This window comes from Teleopsis dalmanni, chromosome X (assembly GCF_002237135.1).
Source record: "Teleopsis dalmanni isolate 2A chromosome X, ASM223713v2, whole genome shotgun sequence".
Lineage (NCBI taxonomy): Eukaryota > Metazoa > Arthropoda > Insecta > Diptera > Diopsidae > Teleopsis > Teleopsis dalmanni.
Genome location: NC_051848.1, coordinates 76888925 through 76901659, shown reverse-complemented (window position 1 = coordinate 76901659; position 12735 = coordinate 76888925). Strand labels below are relative to the sequence as shown.

The 12735-nt window shown below is 29.1% G+C and overlaps 2 protein-coding genes and 1 long non-coding RNA gene across 3 annotated transcripts in view; 1 reads left to right on the top strand and 2 right to left on the bottom strand.

Annotated features, from left to right (window-relative positions):
- Positions 1-1328: 1328 nt before the first annotated feature.
- On the top strand, positions 1329-2806 carry LOC119661963. The gene is made up of 4 exons (XR_005250647.1): positions 1329-1361; positions 1521-1934; positions 2003-2156; positions 2214-2806. It is a non-coding gene; the product is annotated as an uncharacterized LOC119661963 (long non-coding RNA).
- A 1724-nt stretch (positions 2807-4530) lies between these two features.
- LOC119689351 lies at positions 4531-6005 on the bottom strand. The gene is made up of 3 exons (XM_038104168.1): positions 5901-6005; positions 5700-5819; positions 4531-5630 (listed from the first exon to the last, which is right to left on the bottom strand). The coding sequence occupies exons 1-3, from the start codon at positions 5953-5955 to the stop codon at positions 4693-4695; spliced, it is 1113 nt and encodes a 370-aa protein (XP_037960096.1). The 5' UTR covers positions 5956-6005; the 3' UTR covers positions 4531-4692.
- A 3557-nt stretch (positions 6006-9562) lies between these two features.
- LOC119688565 (laminin subunit alpha-1) overlaps positions 9563-12735 on the bottom strand; it is a 50900-nt gene continuing 47727 nt past the window's right edge. Inside the window, exons 12-15 of the mRNA XM_038103238.1 lie at positions 11750-12371; positions 11346-11479; positions 11053-11281; positions 9563-9855 (exon numbers count right to left, since the gene is read on the bottom strand). Of these exons, the coding sequence (XP_037959166.1) occupies positions 9701-9855; positions 11053-11281; positions 11346-11479; positions 11750-12371 (1140 nt within the window). The 3' untranslated portion in view covers positions 9563-9700. The remainder of the gene's footprint in view (positions 9856-11052; positions 11282-11345; positions 11480-11749; positions 12372-12735) is intronic.

Here is a 12735-nt window from a genome sequence, read left to right as displayed (position 1 = left end):
CTACTGTATACTGTATATGCTGAGAAAAGTTAATATTTCTTGTCCGTATCCGACGAATGCCATTCGATGAAAGGATGTTTAACGTTTAAAATATGCTCATAATAATTGTGAAGATAATAAATTAAAGAACAACGTTTAACTGGATATTGTAATAATTGCATCATTCGCCTTATTTCGCTATGGTTACTGTATTGGACGCGATCCACTAGCGATTTGAGTAATAGGTCACTTATAAGTAGTACTATGTGATATGGTCATATCAAGAACAATCATCTTTACCACTGTGTCTAATATACAAGTTATCGAAAAGTTACTTGCAATATTGTTTACGATATATGATACAAAAGTATGATATGATTGCAAAAGGTACAAAGATAGGACGAGTTCCCTAGCGTTTCACAAATTCTGTCGATAACTTCTGGAAACTAATGTTAAACAGAAGAATAAAGAAAAACCATGTCTCTACACAAAAAAAAAACATTCAATAAAATTAAGTAAAAAATTAATACCAAATAGATCGATAGATCGATGAAGAAGATGAGCAAGAATACAAAAAGAGAAAAGGGCATAGAAAAGAAAAGAAAGCCAGTTGGATTTATTACCGTATGAGTAAGAATCAGAATCACTAGGATGAAGGTGGAAAATACTATATAGAGTTTTCTAATATTTCCTTAAAGGTACGAGAAAGAGATTTGAAGGATGCACTACGTAGACGTTATATACGTCCAAATGACATGTCTTGGCAGGGTAAGTTGTTAATCAAAATAGATTGAAGAATGTTATTAAATAGATTACATTTTTTTTACATACTACATATTCAGATAGTTCTGGAAAATGTGGTCTATATTTCACTTGTAGTCGATATGGCCGTTACAATAAGAACAATATGATAAGGATTGCCAACAAATTAAAAAAATTATCGTTTCTGGTAAAAAGGAGGTGCTCTTGTGGAAACTCAAAATGTAAAAGAATAATTGTAAAAAATAATATCATGCATGTGAAATTGTATCAATATGATGCAAATGTAAAGAAATTAGAGATCGATTCCAATTCTTCTGAATCGTGGTCTCACTCCGATAAGGACTAAACATTTTTTTTTCACATTTTAATTTTTTTTTTTAATTTTCTGTTTTTTTAATTTTCTATATTTTTTTTGGTTACTTTTATTTTGTTTTCTTTTTTTGCTTATGTCTTATTAAATTTTTAAATTATTAGTTTCTGTTAATATTATTTTTATTTTATTAATGTCTTCATTGACATATATGAATACGTCTATCATTGTAACATATCCATTAAAAATTCTAATTCTGATATCACTACTACTTGACATCCAATATAACCAATTGGTGAGAGACTAAAATGTAAGTTACTTACTTAAAAGATATAAAGGTATATATGACTTATGCCATATACACATAATATCATATATGCCAAATGTCATATATACCTATATATATACACATATATTGGATTTCCAATAAGCAACTTATTATTTTATCTATTTATCTATTTTTTATCAGATAAGTACCTTGCACACAAACACAACCCATGCGAAGGTTTTAAAGGATTAACATGGCGACATGCTTTCATTTTATTTTGGGCAAGAGCACCTCATCGTTACCCTAATTTTCAAATTTCGTAATACATTGTGAATACATTCCGAATCCTGTCCATGTGCGTTCTTGCGACTACAGAATTGAAATACACATTCCCCTGCACATCCTGACTAACACTTACTTTCTCTTAATGTATTGTGTTTATGGACGCCCACTTCTAGAAATTTCTTGTGATTTTTTATTTGTAATGACTATGGATAATCATTCGGTTATATAATTCCAAATAGACTGGTGTTATAATCTATGATTATGAATGTGAACAATACTATAGCTACATAACTGTGTGGAACGTAACACTACCTATTATCTAATGAAGAGGTAAAATTTATATTTAATAAAGTCAGGCTTTTAAATCACTTTCGACTCTAATTTTATTCCAATTTTAGACTATTCCCGGAGCGCTTCAGGTTTGTTTAATTCTACGAGTGCTATTTCGGCGCTACATTCTGATTGGTATGCAAATCGTTTCCAGACCAGGAATTATAATGGGGTTAGGACTGTGCAATATGAAAGTACCCACAACTTTGGCCACATGTAGAGGTTCACATTATTAAATGTTTTTTTTTATTTTGTTTTTATACTCTCATTATTTTTAAGGTAAAGGCAATACGATTTTAATGCTGCAACAATAATGTACCACATTGAATCACAAATCACAAATTCCACGCCATGTGATTTTGGGTGATCATATTCAATATGAAATCATTTCCATTTCCGGTTATATTAGGAGCACAACAAATGAAAGCAATTGAAATATGAAATTAAAATTAAAAGACTGCTGGTATTTCAGATTTGGAATAAAATAAGATGCGAAGACTTAGGTCCGTTTTTCTACAATGTATTGACTCAGAAGAACTCCAAGTTTATATTGCTTGGAAGATGGATTTGGGTGTTCATTTAAAAATCGTCTGTTATTGAAATTAGTTGATGATTTGCCAATTTAGCTTGTGCTAAGTATCCTGTGTTAATTTTTAAGAAGAAAACTGTGTTAGAAGAGGACTTCTAGGTATTCGTCAATACTTGGTGGAAGCGTAATTTGCATAAAATTCATATAACTTTTACAATGGGGCTATCAACTTAAGGAGATCGTATAATTTACTGCTGTTATTTTTACTAAGAAGTGCAATTAATATTATAGATTGAAAGGTGTTTGAATGTGGTTACATGTTGCACATTTTGGATTATGAGCACATAATGTCAGTAAAATTTTAAAAACCTAATTTCACTTTTTAAACAATTATTTTTTAGAAAATCAGATATCCGGACTGTGTTTAAATCTATTTAACGGAAACTGTTTATTTAACGGATATATTAGTTACTTATGAAGTTATTTTGATCTACGCAGCAGAATTCGTGTACTGAAGCAGGACAATTACACGATTACAGGACTGTGATTATGCAAAAACTGACTACCATTCCATTTGCCCATCATTGGGTAACTCTGTACACTTATGGATTGACAAATTTTACTGGATACGAACTTATGAACTGTTGCGTATATGGAAACCCACCTTATAAGTTATGAATTCGTTCGCACCTAAGTTCTTTATTTACCGTATTCGTGATGATTGCATATCGTAACTTATAAAAGAGGTTGATAGAGATTTTCATAAATACCGGTTTTACAAATTTAATATTTCCAGCAGTATACAAAGTGTGATGGACCCATATCTACATATGAATTGCTAACACATATCGTATAGGTAACTGTGTTGTTACTTGTTCTTCCAAATGGCTATTTAAGTTTTTTTTTGGTAATTTAAAATGTCGATTATTTGAAGGATTCAGTCCTCGATTCGAAGACTGTTTAATATAATTGAATGAACAATTGCAAATATTCAATAAAATAAATATGAAACAAATGTTTATAAATCAATTTAAAAAAAATGAAATTGGGTAAAGGATCCTTAGTAGTTGTAGTGGAGGTTTAATTTTCAGATGAAAGCTCTAGCACAATCGCTTTTACTGTCTGTATAAGCCATAACCGATTTTAGTTGGTTTTAATAGCTGCAGTAACTTCTAAACGCCGATTTGACATCCAGAGCTAAGGTTGTACTATTGGAGTCCAAAACATAGTAACATAAATTATGATATTATATCAAGCACTTATACCAATGAAAACAGAAGTTAACAGAAAATATTAACAATTGCTATATTATTTATTATATTAATTAATATAATATGTCATAATTTACAAGCCCGTACTAAAGGTCTATATGGAAATAAGAAAAAGATGGATATATATTTTTCTTCTAAATGTTTAGTCATGTTCTTTAAATAAATAAAATAAGCAAATTATATATCCACCTCATTCTAAAAACAGTAATATATGTAATATTATATAACAGAGTTAGCAATAATGATATTCACTATAAATAATACACTATATAATATTATAAAAATTTATTTATATACGAATATACTGCATGGATATATTTTTATTGCATCACGGACAACTTTTAAAACTAACCTAATATGTGCAAAATAACAGAATCTTGGATCTATTATTTATAGTTTAGTTTTTTTGTAGCTCCCAAAACATCTAAAGATTTTGGAGACTTCTTGTAAATCACTAAATCCTGCTTATATTGGCAATGGCAAGAGAAATATGATATCAACAGAAGATACCGGTATACTATAGTACTACTTAAAAAATATCTGCTATTAATATGAATAGGTAAGGATATGACGTCTATAGAAGAACCTAATATCGGGCTAAGCATGCTTTAAATATTCGAACTTAAGACTGGATCTACAAAATACTTGTTCTTTGCTACCATAAAGCCATAAGAGTTTTCTGTAATTACTCCACTTAATAGTTGCAGAAGGAAGATTCAGGGTCATTCTTATGACCATTGGTTTCTTTTAGTGATTAAAATGTAAAAAAAATTTAAAAAACAATTAAAAAGCATTTTATTGAATTTTATCAAAAATAAATATCGATGTTTTTGGTTCCGTTCCATGTGGTGATTTATTTTCGCGGAAGGTCAATATTCAATCAAACTTAAATACTTTATGATAAATAAATTATGTAAAATTGTGAATTTTACATGTAACGCAAATAAATAATTTATTATTAGTGGTTGCTGCTTTTCCAGAGGTTTGCTTCAACCCTTTTAATCCCGGAACAATTGCCATTTTCAGATTTCCGTATTAAACGATTTTTTATTAATTGAGATTTATTCTTGTCTACGTTTTCTGAGATCTTTTGGCACTTTTTCTTACTTAGCTCTGCATTATGAATTGGTTCTTCAATGTTGATGGATGGGATGTTTAAATTAGAACTGCAATCTTTTTCTATTCTGTAAGTCAACCCACCATTTTTTAAATGTGGTTTGATCACATTTGCATTCGTGTTCTTAGCTTCAGCAACTACCTCTTTGCAATCACTGATAACATTTGGAGTAACTACAGGTCGACGAGGTTGTTCCATGCCATCTTGACTTTTGGTTCCACCATTTTGACTTGTGGTTGCAATATTTTTTTTCGAACATTGACATCTACAAATTCCATGCTTCAAGTATGGATCTGGAGGGCTTTGTTCAATCTTAAGTTTTGTGGACTTATTAGTTTGTTGTGTTCCGCCACAAATTATATTGGCAAAACCCTTTTTCCCAATTTCAGCAGGTACTTTTTGAGTAAGCCGAGTGTCTGCAGGTGACCTTTGCTTGATATTATTTTTTGCATCATTTTTAGGAACATTTTTCAGGGGAATTGTGCTACGGACTGCTTTTGTTTGTAAGCACGAAAGTTTTTCATCCATTTTGACTGGGTTTATTTTAGTTTTTGGTGCAGGCTGATTTACTCTGTCATATCTCAAACGTTCTAATGCTTTAGGTGCATAAACCTTATAAGCTGTGTGCTTTGGCAAACAATCTGTGTGCTTTGGTATAGGTGCCTTAGCAGTGGACGTCTCAATATTTGTCTTTGTAGATTTCAAGAATTTATTTTTTTCTTCTAAATTATATTGAAATCGTTTCAGATCAGCGGTTACTTTTTCCCTACATCTTGAGCCTTAGGTGTGTTGTAAATTTTTAAAAGTTAATACTTATCGTATAATAATTAACAACAGTGAATCCTTACCTGAATCCGATTTGGGACCGCTCAGCGCATCCCAGATTGTAGATTTATAATTGGTTGCATTCATTCGCTGTTTGGAACAAGTTTTTTGTGTCGCTAGTATAGGATTTTTTCTAAGTTTTGCTTTAACAAGAAATGGCGTTATTTGAGAAATATATTGCAATATAATAAAAAATAAAAAAATTGCATAAAAGTAAAGCTTACCATTTTTGTCTTTTGTACTGCAGATTATGCGAGCCATCTGTGTTGTTATCTCCATATTCTTGAATCTCCTTTAAGAAATTGATATTTAATCAGGAAATAAATTTGAAACAACTTTGAAACAAAATATTTAGACAATAAATTTTTTTATAAAATATTTTTAAATGCTTTGGTCACTAAGTTTAAATTTAAATTTGAAGTGGCATTTGCCTAGAAACCTTTGACAGCTAATAATTACATGGCTGATATATCTCATAATTCCATAATATGAAAATTATTAACTTTAGTTTTACTAAAGATATTAATTGCTGCATTACATAATAGTATTTAAGAGGTTTCCGCCTAAAGAATTCGTTGTTGAAAGACGTCGTCAATGTGCAGCAAGAACTGTCAGGGCTGGATATAGCAACGTAGTTTTCAATTATATGTGGTGGTAGCACCGCACACTGTGGAAGAATTAAATTTAGACAACGAAAATTCCAATTTTTTAGCAATGAAAATATAAATATAAAATTTTTCTTGAATTTATTTCTTTGATTTTCTCTTGCACGTATTTTGGGAGTCATCAGCTTATAGTTACCGTCCCGAATTGGATCCTACACATGTTCAACTTTTTACATTTGCCTTACTTTTATTGAAATGCTTCGCCAGTGAGATAGAGACACCTTCCCTATAAAGTGTTCGGAAATTCTAGGTGCATATCATTAAATCATTGTCCTTTAGTCGTTTGAGTGGCTCGTCAACAATCCGTTTTCAAGTCAGATATGCATATACTTTAATGACGACTTATTTTATTGAACGTGTGCCAAATTCTGTGCATAACCAAAGTATAAAGTCCTGGGGTTAGCACTCGCGTACGTACTCTTAGTTCATCATCCATTGTAAACCAGGTAACTATCCAGGAGTGCCACGTAGAGGCTGTGCGACAACTTGGGTTAGGGACGATAAGGATTGCTCTGCATTTTCCAAGTTAAATGCAATCAGACTGTTCCAAATAAGAAAAAGCATTGCATTCGTTTTCGCAGCTGTTGTCTATCTTTAAAGTTAGCCCTAATTATAGCCCTACTCATACTTAACTGAACTCTATTCACAGCTGTATTGTAGCTTTTTTGGCTCCACCCATAAGTGTTTTACTTTGTCTTTTTCGGTCTAAACTAGTTTCAACATTTTCATCATTTATTTATCACTACTAATTCTATCAGCAGTAATAGTCATATTGGTTCTATCAGTGAAACTTTGACTTAAACCGATTTTTGGATACTCAGATTCACCATTTTATGTTTTATATAATGTAACACACAATTGTTTTTTTTTTAAATTAATTTATTTTAAAATATTAAAAAGTTTTAATAACTCTATGGTGATTATAATTTTTGGATATATTTTTATACTAAAATTACTTACAACTAGAACTCGATGATAAAATGTAAGTTACTTAATAATAAGCTCGTTTATATTAATAGATAAATTTAATTGTTAGTACTAAACTTTTTGATAGCAATGTAATTATAAAAAGTTTTCTTAAAATAACCTTATAATAATCATTTAAATTATTAAGTTTATAAAGTAATTATATGGGTGCTTATATTCTAAATAAATGCAACTATTTACAGATGATTAAGTTTTTGAAATATAAGCTAATTTTACATTACACAATATATAAGAGATTCAATTAGCAATAAAGAATATTTGAAAAAAGTGTTTGAACAAAGCATAGGCGTTGAGACTGGCCAGAAACGTTCTTTTCAAATTTTTGAGTTGTAAAATAAAATAAATGGGGAAGTCTTTTCTTTCATTTATATGACAGTTTTGACTTCTAATACACAACGTTAATATTGGCTTTGGAAAGCCAAGAAAGAAAGAAGTATATAAAAAGTAGCTTCCAGTTGCTTTTTCAACTCAAATATAAACTGAATGTAAAACGAACGATGCCTTTAAGACACAAATTATTACTTAAGAACTATAGAATACCTATAAACGAGAACTAAATACGTGTATGTATAAAAAAATTAAAGCCTCTTCTAAAACAAAAAAAAATAAATTTAACACTAGTAGACGTTTAATATAACTAAAAATTAATGAATGAGTCATTTCTTCATAAAATTTTTACTTGAATGGATGCTATATTATGACTCCTTACTTGCTGTTACAGAACATTCCAAACATTTGAAGAATGTTAGGATCGTACGCCAGCATTTTCAAGACGTATGCTAAATAGATAACTGAAGACCTGCTTTTCTTTAACGAAAACATTGAAAAGTTATGACTTACAAGAATTAAATGTCTTATTAAATAAATTATTATTTATTTACTTTAATAATTATTAATATTAAAATTTATATTGCAGTAACTATTTTAAAATAGGAAATTTTCGAAATAAATGGAATAAATCCGAATGATACATTAATTCATAAATAAAATCAAAAAAAAAATTATATAAAAATTATATAAAATTATATAAAAATAAAAAAATGACATAAAAATGAGTATATGAGTAAATAAATAAAGAATAAAAAAAAATGTGATAAGTACGTAACACTTAAAAAATATCAATCTAAAGTTTATTTAATTTAATTAATTTAATTAAAATTATAAAAAGAAATATAGGAGAAATGATTTCAATAATAAAAAAATAAAAATAAAAAAATAAAAAATAAATAAATGTATATATATAAATATATATATATAAAAACCATTATAAATAAAATACTAAAAATTTCTAAAAAAAGTAATTTCTAAAAATTTCGAACCAACGCTATTCCTGTGGTACCACAACGCGCCATTATTTTGAGCTCAAGTGGGCTTTCTTGGTATACAATGCTGGAAATATATGTGTCCCTTAATATTAATATTTTAAACGTTTTTATATTAGAATTACAAAATTTTTTTAAACAAATACATAGTAATAATATATTGGTTTTTAACTTGGCTTAAGGAATTAAAATTAAGCATCGAAAGAATTTTATATTATAAAATATTGAAATATATAGGTACGCATTGAAAATGAAATACTGGTCTACACACTTTTGAAAAGCTTCTAAGGTCTTCGATATGTATTTATATATACAAATATATGGGCCATATATTGTAAGATTTGTTTCAAATTTTTAAAAAACATTATATGTAAAGGAATGAATATGTGTGAGGACTATTTGAAACTTTTGTGAATATAAGTATTTTAATAAATATTTTAAGGTTTACAATTTTTGGTTTAAGTCTATTGTAGCATCGCTTTGGAAACCTTTAAAAAAGTTCCAATATATGTAGCTCGTTATATATCACATCTACTGTAAATATAAGAATCAAATGTTGTATACATAATTTGAAAAGTTAAATAATTTAAATTTTAATATAAATTAATTATGAATTTACAACATATAAATATCAAAAAATATGTGAAAAAATGTTACTTTATATTAATACATAATTTAAATGCAACCACTGGCTTAGATAATATAAAAATTATTTTACAGAACATATTTTTATAATTATTTAATAAAAATATATATTTTTTTGGAACGTTAAGTAAAACATTTTAAAACATGACATCATACTCGATTAATATCAAACTATTTTTATATGAATAACTTAAGGACTTAAATTAAATAAATTGCATATCGATAACTAAATTGCATGTCCGATAGCTAAATGACACATTATGGCAGTTCTTATTGAAGTACGCAATAAATTAATATAAATTAGATAAAAATAAATTTTAATAATTTAATGGCAGCTTTTTGATATAAGATTTGTATATAGTTGATCACATATATATTGGCAGCTTTGATAGGAGCGTATGTTTCTTAGTTATCGGAACTTGAAATCAGACACTCGCTAAGCAGCACATTATGCAGTGCATCCATATCTATCCAATCGCGTCTCTCATTTCGTATTGAAACGTTGCGTATGCAACCTTTGAAATTCTCACGCGAAAGCAATGAGCCACTGGGTGCAATATCTGAAAAGTAGAGGAAGTGAAAGTTTTAGTGGAAATAAATGAAATATAAAGTGTAAAGTTAAAGTCTGTTTTGGTGTAAGAGTAACTATTACATTTCATATGAAATTTCTGTCACCACATCAGATTAAGAGCTCTTCTCCACATTTCTGGATTTCTGGATTTTGTTAATAAAGCTTTAAAGGGCTTTGTGTAATCAATAGTGAAATTGGTACAATAGGACTTCTCTGGCAGTGCCGGCTGTTGGGCGATATTGGGTCAATAATTTTAATAACAATAATAATAATACTACTACTTAAAATAAAACATTTCTTGTTCATCGACCTAAATAGGCGATATTATGTTCCCCTTTCTTGATTACTATATTTTCGCACTAACGTTTTTAAATTCGCATGTATCAAATAACTATAACTATATTTCTGGATCTTTTTATATATGCTTATTTCTAGTTTCATTGAAACTAGAAGATCATAATCAAGACATTTATTTATTATATGACATGTTATACCTTCTATATGTTAGACTACCATTATTAATATATTGGGATATAATATTATATAGCTAAACTGATTGATGTAGCTTTTTCTTTAATGTAATGGATGAAGTAAATTGCTTAATATCTCTTAGGAAGTGTTTATAATCACTTTGTGAATGTGCTTCTAAAAACAATTTTTATAACATATGTATGTATATTTTTTAGGGGAAATGTAAAATCTTTTCTGTTTTTAAGACTGTAAATGTTCACCAACTTCAGTGTTGGTTATCAGTATGGCGTATCAAAGTCAATAAAGAAATATGTCCCTATATAACATAACGTTTGTTCTAAGACCAGAAAACTATCCCAATATTACAATTAATGGACAAAAAGTACCCATGAACCACTATGTAAAATACTTAGGAATATATCTAGATAGACATTTAATCTGGAATGAACACATAGAGGCTAAAAAGACAAATAAATATAAAACAAAGTTCATTGCATTGGCTTATGGGCATGTCATCTAAGCTACAACTTGAATACAAAATCTGTTATACAAGTCGATAATGAAACCTATATGGAGTTACGAAATTTTAATTTGGGGAACACTGATGCCATAAATATATGTTTTAACGTAAAAAACAGTATCTCTATTGATATTTATGCAATCATTTGTTATAATATAAAATGTAATAGTTTAAATATTTAAAAAACTTACGTACCTGGTATACCACCAATATAGAGAGGTGACTTCGTTTGTACTTTTCCATTAACATGACGTTGTGCTAAAGCCATTGCAGGGGGCATTTGATCAATTCGTAAGGCGATTTGTTCATAATCATAAAGTGCGGATATATTGTGCCATTTATTATCACAAAGCGCATATTTAGTGGGTAGTTGGGACTTAACCCGGAATGGCATGCCATCGCCCAGATCGCAAGAGAAAATGATCTATTAGATATTATATGTGATTAATAACTTTTAAACATGATAATAAAAATTGTGTTTTATTTACATTGCCATTGTTCATTTCTAGTGAAAGAGATGGAAAGCCGGTAAGCTCAGATATACTCAAGAGTATGCCAGAAAGTTCGGATGTGCGGAATTCCATTTCTAACTCCAAATATTTGCCAACATTAAAGTTTTTCTCTAAAATGATATAAATTATTAATAATGACTTATAAATTTCATCAATTCACAGATGCAATTTGCGGGCTGTCAAGTAAATCTCTAGAATTTTTTTGCAACATTTTTATAAAAAATTTTAACTTTAAACTTCTAAATAAAACATGTGATAATTTTTCACTTGACAATATTGATGATCAATAATGAGAAATAATATATATATTCAATAATATTTACTTTTATACATACAATTAATACATATATAATAATATAATAGATATAAGTTTAACTTACTATATACAGCATATGCATCTCCAGGAAAATATGAACCGCGTTCTACTTTTGGAAAACATTGACCTACATGCAAATGTTTCCCTGGTCTTGCCAAATCTTGTGTTGCATTATTAATCATCACTCTACGTAGGCAACCTTTGAATGTTTCCAATTTTGACATCAGTTCTGCAGGCAATTTAAGCACTGGTGCTTCAGGTAAGCCGCCCACGTATAATACATTGGAGGCAGCAATTTTCTTTGGTACTTTCATTTGAGCTGAAGTTTTTTGATCGGTACGTCCGATCTCCACTGACATAGTGACCTTACGATCGTGACAGTTTATGGTCACGTGATGCCATTCACCATCATTCAATTTGGCGGTCAATTGCAGTTCTTCACGACGTCTCCCGCGTACAATCAATAGTAACTGGCCGTCTTTCAGTAAGAGTGACACATAATGTTTTTGCTTCTCTTTTACACCAGGCGACAAAAATATAACACCATTTGGATAGAAGGAACGGAAGTCAAAGGATATATGAAAGTTTCTTTGCCAGAAGTTTCGCATCGGTACTTGTAGTTGTGCATAGCTATATGAATTATCACCAAATTTAAAAGCGTTTGGTTCGTAAGAATAACTGCCGACCTGTTCAATGAATATTTGAGGGAGGAAAATTGTATAGAATTAGATGGTAAAATTTCGTTTTCATTTCACGATATTTTAATAAATAAGACTTTATATTACATTACATAGGCAGGTAGAGTAAGTATTTTAAGATGCATTCTAGATTATAAAAAATACAATCGACTATCTAAAGAAAATGACTAAAACTAGACCTTTAACACTGCTGTTTAATCTTACAAGAAACGGAATTTCGTTCGACATTTTTTACTTCAAATAACAAAAAGATTTGGCATTTCTGTTTACAGGTTTTATATCTTCTGATTAAAATTGATTTTATAATACATAAGATAAAATCCAGTGAAAGGTCCCGTGATCATATTTTGCA